The 13286-nt window shown below is 51.0% G+C and overlaps 1 protein-coding gene across 8 annotated transcripts in view; it reads right to left on the reverse strand.

The window, feature by feature from the left end:
- The window catches only part of ITGA11 (integrin subunit alpha 11), a 75628-nt gene that overhangs the window by 6936 nt on the left and 55406 nt on the right, over positions 1 to 13286 (reverse strand). For 6 of the 8 annotated variants that reach the window (XM_054077951.1, XM_054077952.1, XM_054077949.1 and 3 more), the window contains 13 exons: positions 12794 to 12938; positions 12281 to 12446; positions 11691 to 11761; positions 10638 to 10782; positions 9377 to 9525; positions 8971 to 9111; positions 7774 to 7980; positions 7174 to 7304; positions 5949 to 6115; positions 4493 to 4635; positions 3286 to 3396; positions 2968 to 3053; positions 1183 to 1390 (listed from right to left, as the gene is read on the reverse strand). In XM_054077951.1, coding sequence (XP_053933926.1) covers positions 1183 to 1390; positions 2968 to 3053; positions 3286 to 3396; positions 4493 to 4635; positions 5949 to 6115; positions 7174 to 7304; positions 7774 to 7980; positions 8971 to 9111; positions 9377 to 9525; positions 10638 to 10782; positions 11691 to 11761; positions 12281 to 12446; positions 12794 to 12938 — 1870 coding nt within the window. The remainder of the gene's footprint in view (positions 1 to 1182; positions 1391 to 2967; positions 3054 to 3285; positions 3397 to 4492; positions 4636 to 5948; positions 6116 to 7173; positions 7305 to 7773; positions 7981 to 8970; positions 9112 to 9376; positions 9526 to 10637; positions 10783 to 11690; positions 11762 to 12280; positions 12447 to 12793; positions 12939 to 13286) is intronic. The other 2 variants (XM_054077950.1, XM_009567609.2) reach the window with 1 other exon arrangement.

A 13286-nucleotide genomic window follows, 5' to 3' on the forward strand; every position in this document is an offset into this window, starting at 1 on the left:
ATCACAAAGCCCAAGGACAGGCTGGGGTGGGACACTGACCCTGATCTGCCTCTCTGCTGCTAGGCTGCAGTAGTGCTGCGAGAGACTGTAGCCCGGTCGTACACAGGTATCCATCCCCACCACGAGATGATGAGCTATTCCAGGTTTTGACCGTGTTAGACCACGTGTGTCTCAGTTCAAGCTGCTGCCACTGCACAAGTCCCAGCCAGGAGCTGAAACAGCGCAGCACCAGCTACACGGAAAACACCTTGACATCTATCAGCAATGGCCTGGAGCTTTCTCCCACTCAGCTGCTGAGATTACGGACCTTCTGCAGCCACAGCTATGCTTTGTTTGGGTCTCTGTACAGCCCCGACGCAAACATCCAACCCTTCCAGTTGGCAATTTGCTTATAAGAGCAGCAGCCAGGAACCCCTCAATGAGGCTTCTATAACAAATATGTCCTGCAACCACTGCTGCACAGCCCTTTCTGTTACCAAGGCTTCCCCTCCATGCTTAATTTGGAGTAATCTCTCAGAAAAATGCATTTTTCCTATTTTGTGGGCAACGTGTCCCACAATTTTCCCTTGGCAGAGCTTGTAGAAAAACAAATGCAGGACATGGGATCTGCGGATGGGTATGAAGTCACTGGGGAGATGATTGAGGGCTCAGCAGCCTCAGCACATTTCCCAAACCTCAATGGGAAAAGAAAGAAGATGCATTGAGACCAAGTGAGTGGTTGGGGGTGAAATATTAAGGAGGGTGGGAGTGGATGGGACATGATAGGCTCACCCGGGGGACAAGCATAGAAGTGGCATCACCCAGCTTGATGCTGAGCTGTGGCCATGTTCCCATTATCAGCTCATACTTCCAGGAGTTATATCTCAGCTGCAAAAATTCATCCCTGACAGAACCTTGGCCATGCGCGGCAAGTATTTTTAAACTCTTGGAGTAGTAAAGTGGAGAGGGGAAATAATTGCATCTGCATTTGACCTTCTTTCAGGCTCTTAAAATGAAAACGTTTTTGTATTTCCAAAATAAAGAGCTGAATGGGCTGTGAGTGCTGAGGATCCAAGCCCATAAACATGTCTGATTTATAAGGGATAGCAACACTTTTGGGCTTTGGTTTAAGACATAGCTTTCTCATCCGGCCGTGATTAGAAGCATCTCTGGAAAGCCCTGGATCTGCCCTGGCAGCCTTACCTTAGGGATCAAGCTGGCAAACTGGAGATTTCTGGAGAAGGAGATGTTGAGAACTGTGCTGTAGGCGTTTTCTCCTCGGTTCTCCAGCGTCGCCTCTACGGCCACCCTCCTCCTGCTGCTTTCGATGACAAAGACGGAGGCGTCGAAGGAGAGGGTGAAGGCAGAGCAGTCCGTCGGAGCCCTCCGCAGCGCCCGCCTGCAGTACTCCCTGGGAGAGGAGGGCAGCGATGCAGGCAAGCACTGCCTCCAGCACTGCACCAAGACCTCACCCCAGCATTATTATGTACCCGGTGCACGGGACAGTGCAAGGAGATCCCTGCTCTCCCTCTATCGTCCTGCACTGCTATGGAAAGAGGAATCACTGATTTCTCTCACGGAGCATCATTTTGCTTGGGATTTTTGGCTAGTGGTGCCTGGTTTTCTCAAACCCAGTTAGGAGCTTTTGATACAGCTGGGATGTGAGGAAAAAGTAGAACCCATACCATCAGCAAAGGGTGAAGGGCACTTGGTTTCAGCCTGGCTGAGATCTCCCTGGCCTCGAGTTTCACCAGGGGCAGTTCAGATTGGATATTAGGAAAGATTTCTTTACTAAAGAGTGGTGAAGCATTGGGAGAAGCTGCCCAGGGCAGTGGTGGAGCCTCCATCCCTGGAGGATTTGAAAATGTGTAGACATGGCACTTCAGGACATGGTTTAGTAGGCACAGTGGTGTTGGGCTGATGGCTGACTTGATCCTAGATGTCTTTCCTATTTTGTGATTCTATTATTGCTCCCAGCAAGTTTACTGGCACAGACCTGCGACAGCAGCGTGTGCTTTTGCAGACTTGATGGGGTTTGGGGCATTTATTTTCTTTATGCAAAATAGAAAAGGAAAAGAAAATATAGGAGGGTGCCACCCTCAGAACCCCTTTCTGCCTCTGATGACAGAGTAGGCAGGGTGCTGGTTGGGAGAAATAGCTCTGTTCCAACAAGTCACCTCAAAAGTGGATTTCTCAGCAGAAATCGCATCCATACAGTTTGTTTTCATAGGACATGATCCAGTTCCTACTGATGCCATCAAGAAAGCTCCTCAGGATTCAGGAGGAACAGGATTAGAGGTCTGGGACCCTGGCAGAGCATGCTGTCTGCCCATGCTTACTTGCAGGACTCCAGCCGCTAAGATCTATAATGCCCTACCTACAAGCTCACCTCAACCTCTCGCAGCGCAGCTCAGCCAGGACCAGTCAGGCCCTGAGTCACAGCCTCAGGACCAAGAGCTTTGCAGGAGAAACAGAACAATAAATGCAGAATTACAGGAAATGAGTAATCCCCAGGTAGCAGCGCTGGGCATAAGCTTGGTCCAGAGCCTGCTGATAGAAGGTGGAGGTTCAGGCTCCTGTGCTCCTAGATAGTCTTTAAAAGCTCTCTAAGGGATCAGATGCAGTGTATAATTATTTCTGCTGCATGAGTCAAGCCTGTAATTGTCAAGCGGGTAAGGGTAATGCCAGCCTTTCATTTATTTCCCTCTGTTATTTACTGATTTGTCTTCCCGAGGCTCATCACCATGACATCAAATATTGGTTGTTTTGTGGATTCCCTGAAAAACCACTGATTCATTCCAGGCAGGGAGCAGGAAGAGGCTCAGAGACCCTCTGTGAGCAGAGGTGCTGAGGAGCACCTAAGGGTGGTGTTGGATGAAGGACCAGTGACAATGCCAGAATCTATGGAACATGGGTTGGGATTGTGTTTTGGAGTGCCCCACCAGTTTGTGAGACTGGTAGGGAGGATGCTCAGAGTGATGTACTCACATGGCACTGGGAACGTCGCTCCTGGCATCCAGGACCAGATCAGGGACACAGTGTTCATCCTCATTGCAGCCGTTCCAGAAAGGTACCTGAGGGGGACAATAAAAGCAGCTGAATGACCCTTTGAGCCGCAGGTTGTACTCCAAGGAAAAGGGACATGGGCGGAGATCCCAGGATGCAGCAAATGTGAACATATTGCTGTCATGGGAGATACCAGGAGTTACAGCCCGAAGTTAAAGAAGAAAATGTTGCATTCGGTGATAAATCTGCTGACCAAGTGCCCGATAAAAGGCACCCTGGGAGGTTGGTGCCACTACATACCGAGACCTTGAGTGAGGTGGGCCAGCCATCATCCAGCATGGGGCCGTTCTCAGGGTGCTCCAGCTCATAGTCGATGGAGAACGTTACTGGCTTCACATAGTCAGCTGTGTCCTGCAGTGAACAGAAAGCATCGTTGGGAAGGACAGGGCTTCTGCTTGTGGACGGGCAGCAACGTAGAGCAAGGTAGAGCAGAACTACAGGTACGTGTGATTATTTAATGAAATAAAAGCTTTGCAATCTAGCAAAGTTGGCATGTAATCATCCTGTCTATCCAACTAACACTTACCCAGGAACAGAGGCAACCCGAGCTCTGGTGCTGCTCAACACCTGTCTGAGTGTGTGGGAAATGCTTCACCTGGCTCCAAAAGATCAATGTTTCAGAGTCACCGACCCTGAGCCAGGCTCCCAGGGGACATTGAACAGCCTGAAACCCCAGCCTGGGGCTGCCTGGCTGGTACCAAAGCTTCACCTTTCCTGCAGCTCTATGAACTCTTCCCATGCGCTGCCTCAGCCTCACGGGGTGCAGTTAGATGCTCAGAAGCGAGATTCTTCTTGGGCTAAATCACAAGCTCCATCCTGAGTGCCAGACTCGAATTTCCCAGAAGTTCGCAGCGGTTCAGGCCGGTGCTTGGGGCTGGGCCAGTCTGGCAGCTCAGCCCTCCCTGGCCTCGGCAATATTCTCATCATTTGCTGGGAATGTTTGATTTTGGCCAGGTTTGTGCATCAGCTGTTCGCTGTGAGCAATACAGAAGGTTTTGCTGGCTTCTGCACCTGGGGAGGGGGTCCATGGTGGGCAGAGGGGTGGCAGAGGGTGAGACTATCAGGGATTGGCACGGGGACATTTAATTCCCAATGGAAAAAAAGAGCTTTCACTGATTTTGGAGCAGGAGGACCAGCCTGATCTGGAGTGCATGCCCTTCCCAAGGGCATGGCTCACAGCTCATGGAAAGGAGCACGGTGCAAGCTGGGGCTGCAATGAAGTCAGCACTCGGGGACCCAGCAGCTGCTGTGTGCTGGCGGCTCCATCCCTGACCACATGAAACCCAGCACAAAGAAATCCAGGCGCAGGATTCATTTCCAGCCCCAATGAACTATTGAGCCTCCTCTGACCACATCCCAGGGCATTGCTGTTTTGCACAAGGTGAAGAGCATCACCTGCTGGAGCTGGTGGAGGAGGAGACCCAGCCTTGTCCTCCTTTGCACTCACCAAGACGTGGAACTGGAGCCTGTCGCAGTGCTCTTGCCCCGCAGACAGCACCAACCCCTTCTGTGTGTGCCGCTCTCCGCTCTCATCCAGGTAAGCCCGCGGCGTGTACCTGCGCTCGTCGATGGTGGCATTGTACCGCAGCGCTGGAAGGAGAGCAGCGCTGTCAGGGCTTCCCCCAGGAGTTATGGCTCACTATATAGTAACTGCAGGTCAGAAATGGGCTTTTGTGCACTTAAATCCCTGGTGCACTGCTGCGAAGGGCGTGGTAGGGAGCACACTAAGGGAAAACTGGGAAAATTGGACTACGGTTGTCATTGCCTGTTTCTAACAGGCACTTCTTCTGGGCAAAGCATCCACTCTCCAGGTCAAATGAGGAAGTCTGAAATGCATTATTACAAGGCATTGAGCAAAATCTGTGCAGGATGTATAACTTTTAACCCCTTATATATCACATGCTGTCCTGTACCAGGCCCGAGGTACTGTACCCTGGAGTGCTTTCCTCTCCTAGGTGCTTTACTGGGATCATTTCCTTCCTGCAATGCTGTTAAAAAGAAATCGAAGGTCCATAAACTGGTGCCAAGCAGCGAGGGATTTGCACCCACTGCACCAATGCAACAGAAAACTTGCATAAGCAAAGAGCAGTCATCATCACCCTGTAATGCACCATCCTTGGGAGAGGATGTTCAGGATAGATATAAGTGTAAAATTAAATAAATAAAGACAAGCCTACTCAGCTTTTGTCCTGCCAACTCCAAGCTTAAAGAGGGGAAGAGGAAAACGTTGGATTTGATAGTATAAATCAAAATTCCTGCTCTAGGGCATGGGAGGCTTTCCTTTTGGCTTTGCTCAGGACCCAATTTCCCTCTGACAGCGTTTGCTGCTGGGTTGCTGGGGGTTGAGCTGCTCTCACTTCCCCTCGCTCCAGCTGAGTCACGGGCATCCGACGGGTAGACTTGGGGTCACAGCAGCATGCGAGGGTTTAATAGCAGAACTGGCCAAGAACTTCACAGAGATTCCCTAGGATATTAGGGAAATATGCACATATGGTCTGCAGATGTGTCGTGTCCCTGCAGTGGCGGGGACAGACAAGCTCTGTGGGACAGGCACGTCCTCTCCCATCCTCCTGCCCAACGAGGTGGTGGCAACGTCACCGTCACACATACCATGTCAAGACAAGCTGTGGGAGAGCTTGTCCTCAGGGTGTAGGCGAGAGAAGAGGTTAAACAAGGGTAAGTTTGTGTCCCTGGGGTGTTTCTTGGCACTACTTAATGGCAAAGCCACTGCTACATCAGCCAGGACAGGGACAAATCTGTGGGTAAGAAGGGATGCAGCAGATGGCAACATGTGCTCCTTCAGCCATACCAAGCTCCTGGATGGTTTCCCCTGGCAGAAGCCGGGTGCTCTCTTGAGGCTAGAGACCTAAACAACACATGAACACATCATCTGTGCTGCTTACCCACGCTGGCTGTCTGGAAGTGAGCAGAGAGGAAGACGGCAGTGAGGCAGATGAAGGCTGACATGCAGGTGGCATCCTTCCCGTTCCGCTTGCAGTCCTTGGTGAAGATGTTGATTTTGGAGGGCTCGAAGCGGATGCTGGCATTGATCTGGACCACGCTGCGGGACCTGCAGGGTGAGCAAGGGTCAAGAGATGTGCTGGGGTATAGGATGCCTGCAGATATCTGGAGCAGCTTCCAAAACTCTCCCGCATCTCCTGATTCACCCTTTCTACCTTTTTTCTCAACATCAAGAAGGTGCTGAGGAAGAACAAAGGTTACTACAGCATGCTGATCTGCTCTCAGCTCACCTGTGTAGTACTTGAAGAATAAAAACTCCTGCACGTATTCCTCTCCTACATATGCCAGTGAAGTAGCTCAGCATTGAGAGCAGATTTGGCCCTTTGTGTGCACACAGGACTTTTCAAGGCAGACCCCAGGGTGGGTTGTCTCTGCTGGGCAGAGCTACTCTGTGTCCTAATGGCTTCAAGGGGCTTGTAGGGACTTCAGGCTTTGGGGACACCTTAAAGTGGCTCTCCAGTACCTGAAGGGGACCTACAAGAAAGCTGGGGAGGGACTTCTTACAAGGGCATGGAGCAACAGGATGGGGGGGAATGGTTTTAAATTGGAAGGGGGGAGATTTAGATTAGACATTAGGAAGAAAGTCTTCATGGTGAGGGTGGGGAAGCCCTGGCCGAGGTTACCCAGAGAAATGGTGCTGCCCCATCCGTGGAGGTGTTCAAGGCCAGGTTGGATGGGGCTTTGGTCACTCTGATCCAGTGGGAGGTGTCCCTGCCCATCGCAGGGTGGGGGTGGAACTGGATGGGCTTTGAGGTCCCTTCCAACCCAAACCATTCAGTGATTCTATGGCTTTCCAAACGTTAATCAATATCTGCAAATATTAAATTGCTCTTATTAGGAAAGACCAAAGAAAGCCTGGGCAAGTGACCACAAATCAATTAGCTGGTTGGAAACTCCTGGGGAGCTAATGATTAAATTCAGTGCCAATGCAACTCTGACATCCTTCCAAGGCTTAATGGCATTGAAATCCCACATCCTCCCCAGACAGGGGGTCGTTATGGTGGGAAAATGGGTCAGATTGTTGGGAGAACGCTTTTCCTTTGACAAACGTCAACGTATTGCAATGAGCTTTGGGCAGAGGAGAGCTGCAAATGAGATACAACTCACCACAACAGCACGGCATTCCCCAGAGAGCCGACAGACAAGTCTATGAGCCCATCTTCATTCAAGTCCAGCTGTCCATGGATGCTGCATCCAAAATACATCAGGCCTGGTGCAAGGTCCATAGCTGCTATCCTCTGCAAAACAAAGGGGACACTCCAGGCTGGATTCCAGCAGGAGCATCCCTGCCCGTGAAGGAGGGCTTTGTGATGCCGACCTCCACCACACTGCTGGAGATGACCCTTCAAAAATGATTGCACCAAACCTAATTTTCTGGAGAATGAGAGCAGTTTCTCTTTGGAAACACCATCCAGAGATTTCTGCTGAATTTAGTCTGCGTGTTTACTATTTCTTGCAAGTGTTTTTAATAATTTGCAAAGCAATCTCTCGCACTGAGTGCCGAGCATTGCCCCAAATTTCAAGCATGTTTTCTATACCCTATGTTTGCTCTGTCTTCTAACCCTCACAAGAGAATATATCCAGCAATAATAATTAACAATGTAATACTGAATGTGAATTTATTGTGCTCTCTCAGTCCTTAAAATGGGCACAAATGGCATTTATTCTGATGAATGACAAAGACAACCAAAGCACCGGGAGCTGTACCTGCTTGTACTTCTTCAGGATGGTCTCTTTGAAGCCCAGGAATATGTATATTGCTCCTTGGTGCTCGTCCTCCAAAGGTGCCCCGACGACAAGGTCATTGTAGGAGTCCTGGTTGAGGTCTGGCACAGCAGCAATGCAGGAGCCGAAGCGAGAGTTCTGGTAGCTCTGCAGATCGATGAGGGCACCGCTGGAAATGAAGTGGTTCTGCTGGGCCATCCAAAGAGAAAAGGCAACCCCCCAAAAAACCATCAGCAGCGAGCCTGGCAAGAGGAGAAACCCCTCAAAGGCAGGCAAAAAAGTGATGGGCGAACAATTTCTCTAAGCAAGGAGGTGAGAGCCTTCCTGGGCCTGCAGGACTTTCTGCTCTACACGGCCTTGGGGAAGGACCAGTTCCATGCCAGCTCCAAGCCTGCTGTGCCTCCCTTTTATAGCAAACAACATAAATAATTGCAGAAAAAACCCTGTGCTTTAGACGTGGGGACTCCTGCTGCTCTGGGTGGGCTTTGCAAGCTTGAATATAGAGCGTGACCTGCTTGCTGCCCTGTGCGACCCCAGAGCTTGATGGACTTGGCTCAAAAATTGCATTTTCACCCAGATTCGAGGGCAGCAGGTAAGCTGGTCTTGACCCAGCGCGCTGCTGGATGCCAGGGAAGGGGACGGGAATGGCACATATCCCATCTGTGCCCTGAATCAATGGCGTGGGGACTGACCTTGCCGCTCCCTATGACCTCAGGCAGGACGGTGCCTTTGGAGAGGATGGTTTTGGGGGAAGCAAAGTGAATGGCAACTGGTTCTCCAGAGAGACCCTTATGTTGTGAAGACACCACCTTGCACCTCATGCATCGCTTTCTTGAGACTGGAAAGCTTGCTTGGACGGGAGCAGCAAAGCCTTGAGATGAGATGGCTCCGCTCCAGCACAGGCTGTACTCCCTTTGCTGGCAGTGAGCAAACTCCCCGAGACTGATTATAAACAAGGAAGAGGAACAAATCCTCGAGTCTCTCAGCAGCCACAACAGCGAGGCGCTGCCAAGCTCTGTTGCCTCTGGATTGGGCTGCCATGCCCTGTGGTGTTTGCAGGGAAGCTGCTGGGTACGTGCAGCCCAGAGCCACTCTGGGAAGGTGGCATGAAGGGACATGGTGCAGTTCTCACTCTAGTGCCCCGAAACCCTGGCCCCAGTGGCATCCCCAGCCACATACCTCCCGCAGGGTGTAGACATAGACCTTTCCTCTCTCCCTGCCCTCGCTGAAGTACATGGGGGCTCCCACCAGCAAAACGTCAGTGACGCCGTCACCGTTGACGTCGAGGGAGTTGATCTCGCTGCCGTAGTAGGATCCAATCTGGAAGAGACAGAGGAGAGGATGGGAGCAACATCCCCCGTGTGCCGGGGCACTGCCACTCTCCCCAACAATGACCGCAGGGATATTCCAAGCCTGATCCCTGCTGCTGCCGCATGGTTCAGAGCTGCAGGTGCAGCGACAGCTGCCTGTGTATGTGCTACACTGCTAAGCCGTTTGAACAGTACAATTTGCAAAGCAAAGGGGAGGGCTCAGGGATGAGCATGCATGCCAGGAGGAAAAATTCACGCAGCATCCTCGGTGTTACCTGCTCTCCCTTCAGTGCCTGGTGGATGGTGAGGTTTCGGTTGTTGTGCATGCTGAAAATGATGACTTTCCCAGTGTGGTTAAACCTGGGTGCTCCCGCGACGTAAATGCGCTCGTGCTTGGTGGATATGACAGAGGAGACGGTGTAACCTGGTAAAAGGGTGGGTAGGGGCGAGCATGGCTGAGCAGCTCCCAGCCTGCTCCCAGTGCTCCCCGGTGCTCTGCTTCCCATTAACCCTCAGCTGCTGACACAGCTCTGGCTGCTTCCCAGATCAGGAAGCAAGAAATCAGATTTCTGCAAGGATAAACTCATTCAAATAAACCCCAGCATCCCGACCCTGGGCTTTGAGCTGCCTGCTCAGGTCCTACCTACACCCTGAGCAGCGGGGCTGTGCCAACAGTTTGGGCACCACCTAACACAGCCGGCAGACCCCATGCAAAATCCTTTTCTCATCGAAGTCAAGTCCAGTTCACAGCCTGGTAAGTGTTTTACTTCATGGCTCACATCAGCAGGGCTTCTCTGCAGCACGATGCACTGGTGTTTCCTTAATACTCCTGGATTTCTTACTCCAGGCAATGGGAAAGACAGAGCCCAGCTGAGCTCCCATACAGTCATGGGTACCCTTGCACAGCAACTGCTATCCCTGCTCCTGGTGCCCAGGGGATAAACTGCTGTCGCCCCAGGAGATGAGCCACATATCCTGGGGCTGTCCGTGTCCCCAACAAAGGGAAGAGCCCTGACACGCTGATGGATGATCCTGCAGTGTCCCACTCCACTCCCTGCCACGGGGGAGCTCAGCCTGGCACGCACGTCTCCAGAGAGAGACTTCGTTTTGCAAATCAAGCTGATGTTTTTACTCTGGGGTTTCAGCTCATGCACATGGAACAGATTAACCCAGCAGGTATTTCCTCTCTAGGCATGAAATTTCATCAGGGCTTTTTAAACCATTCCAGTAAGTGCTGTAGATGACCAGGGCTGGCTGGTGTCCGAGCTGTTTCTGCATTTCAATCACGTTTGTGCTGCACACCGTGATCGACACTGGACTCTTCCTGGGTGAGGATGCTGATGAACACTGGATCCCTGAGCAAGGGGCAACAGAGATCTCACACCAATGGGAGCTCACAAACAGCCGGGCACGGTGCCGCCTACGCTGGCAGCACTGGATGCTGTTAGTCATTTCAGAAATATGTTGTGCTTCCTATTATTAGGCATAAAATTATGATTTCAGCCCTGGAAGCAAAGACTCATTCAGCTTTCTTACCTAAATATGCTCCGTGATTTTTCAGCTCCTCTGGGAACTCCTGGAGATAGGATTCTCTAAGGGGAATGACCTTCCCACTGCTGGTTTCCTTCAAGACAGCTCCGTTCCAGTCATAGGCACCCACTGCCCCCAGCAAGATCCCATCCTGTGGGAGAGCAGGAGAAGTTTGAGGGTGTTTCTTGCCAAGAGGAGACAATTCTCCATGCGGGCAAACTCGGCTGAGGCTGGGATGGACAAGTGGGCCTGATGGGCTCGTTTAGTGTGAGAACATATGTAAGGGTCCCTCAAAACCTGACTCCTGGACTATAGTCTTATTGGAGGATGCAGAGCTCAGAAAAAAATCCAAAAACCAGCAAGCAGTCTCTTCCAGAAATCACAGGTTTTATGGAAATGGAAGGAATCTCACAAATGGAAAAGAAAAAAAATAACTAAAAAGAAAAAAATCATCCTCCAAAGCACACCTGGGAAGACGGAGATTTTTAAACATTTCCACCCCATTCATATCTTTCCAGTATGCTTTTATGTGCCAGGAAAATCCTAAGCAGGAGTTTTCCTGCTGGCTTTTCCCTCAGACCTGGCAGCCTGCAGATCCCATGGGTGAAAGGGGATTGACCATCCTCCACATCCCATCACTGACAAGCACCTTCCCCCATTCAAGGTCAGGTTGGATGGGGCTCTAAGCAACCCGACTGAGTTGAAGATGTCCCTGCTCACTGCAGGGGGGTTGGACTAGATGACCTTCACGGTCTCTTCCAACCCAAGCCACTGTATGATTCTATGGCATATCCCTTTCCAAGAGGTGATGGCATCAGGAGGAGGTGCTCCAGGCTGGTCCTAAGGATCGTGCTGACCTCCTAGCAGTTCCCTTCCCCATGGGATAAAACATTTACAACAGCATTTTCTTCCTTATGCTCCTGTTAGCAATCTAGCTTCATGATGAGTAACTTACCCCAAACACCCCTGTGCCCACCTGCAGGTGCCCATGGTGGTAAAAAGCACAGGGTGCCCTTTTGCACAAGCAACAGCAAAACAACCCCAGATTTACTCTCTTACTTCCACAACATGCGATGAAAATCCCGTCTGAGACATTTCCAGGCCAAAGGAGATTTCATTCTTGTTGGTTCCTTAAAAACAAAAGAGGAATTTGTATTTAATGGGGAGCTTTGTGTTGAGCGGTGGCTTGGGGTGGGATGAGCGTCCTCCTCCACCCCACCCACAGCACAAAGCACCTCAGTTGCTGGAGATGTGCCAGTTTCTCCCTTTTATCACCACAATTCACAAACTCATGTTGCTAATAGGCACTGCAAGCTCTGCCTCAGTGCAGTTGTTTCATTTCCTGACTGCAATATCACACAAAAATGTGGATTTAGAGGGTTTCAATTAATTTTTGAGAGTTCTGAGGCCACACAGATGATCCGAGGGCTGGAGCACCTCCCGTATGAGGACAGGCTGAAAGAGTTGGGTTGTTCAGCCTGGAGAAGGCTGCGGGGAGACCTAAGAGCAGCCTTCCAGTATTGAAATGGGCTCCAGGAAAGCTGAGAAGGAGCACTTGATCAGCGATTTCTGCTGAAAGAGCCTTGATGTTACTCTTTCAAATTCAGCAAACCGAGGACTGTGATGTGTTGGGCAGGAGCATCACTCACCTTCCAAGCTAAATATCCTTTCCCCCAGTGCATCCACAATATCTTTGAGTGCTGCTTCGTCGGTGACGTTAAAGAAATGCTTGTCGTCTGGGTCGCTCGCTATAAACTTTATCTCATTCAAAAACGCTTCGGGATTGATTCCTCTTCTGTTATAATAACCCAATACCTAGGTTTGAAATAGAAATGCAAGACTTAGGGGTTTTCACTGTACCAAAACATTAGAGGATTGTCCATGTGGAAGGAGCTGACAGACTTGGCACTTAACACCTCATTATGGGAGAAAGTTGAGGAGCAAGGAGCTGCTGCAACTCCTCCAGGCAGCCCAGGCTGGACACCCCTTCATGCAATTTGGGTCCTGCCTGTCCCCACCTGGCCCAGCAGCAGAATCCAGAGTCAAGCATCCCAACCCTCCCTAGGACCAGGACTCCTGCGTATGCCCCACCAGCCCTATTGCAGTGGGGTGCATGGGGCATTGCTGAGCTCTACACTTCCTCTGCAGCCTCCCTCGCTTACCGCCACTGCGTATCTGGTAACGTTATCCTTCTCGCTGTCCTCGATCACCTTCTCCAGGTCTGGGCTGTCATGCGACTCTCCATCTGTGATTACAATCATTACTCTCTTTGCCCCTTTCCGGCCACCTTTCTGAAACGCTTCCGAGCTGCAATTGAAGAGATGCCCTGGGCTGCTCAGCCTCGCCAGGACGGTTGTGGCTGTACCCAAAACCACCGCAGATGCCAAAATGCATGCCCAGCCACCCAAATCATAAACCACCCAGTGGTGTTTGGAGGGTTGTTGACCCTTGTGGAGGTGCGATCAAGGGCAGGACTCTCAGGAAATGATGTAGGACGTCATAGCGGACTTTTCGTCCGGGAGAGATGGCTTCTTGCACGAGAAGCCTTTAATTCAGCAAAATGCCCTAAGTCTCAAGTGGGAATACTGGTCAGGCTGTGGCAAAAATTTGCAGGAGCAGGCATTTATCCCAAATAATGGAGGAGATAGAGCTGTG

The sequence above is a fragment of the Cuculus canorus genome, chromosome 12 (assembly GCF_017976375.1).
Source record: "Cuculus canorus isolate bCucCan1 chromosome 12, bCucCan1.pri, whole genome shotgun sequence".
NCBI lineage: Eukaryota > Metazoa > Chordata > Aves > Cuculiformes > Cuculidae > Cuculus > Cuculus canorus.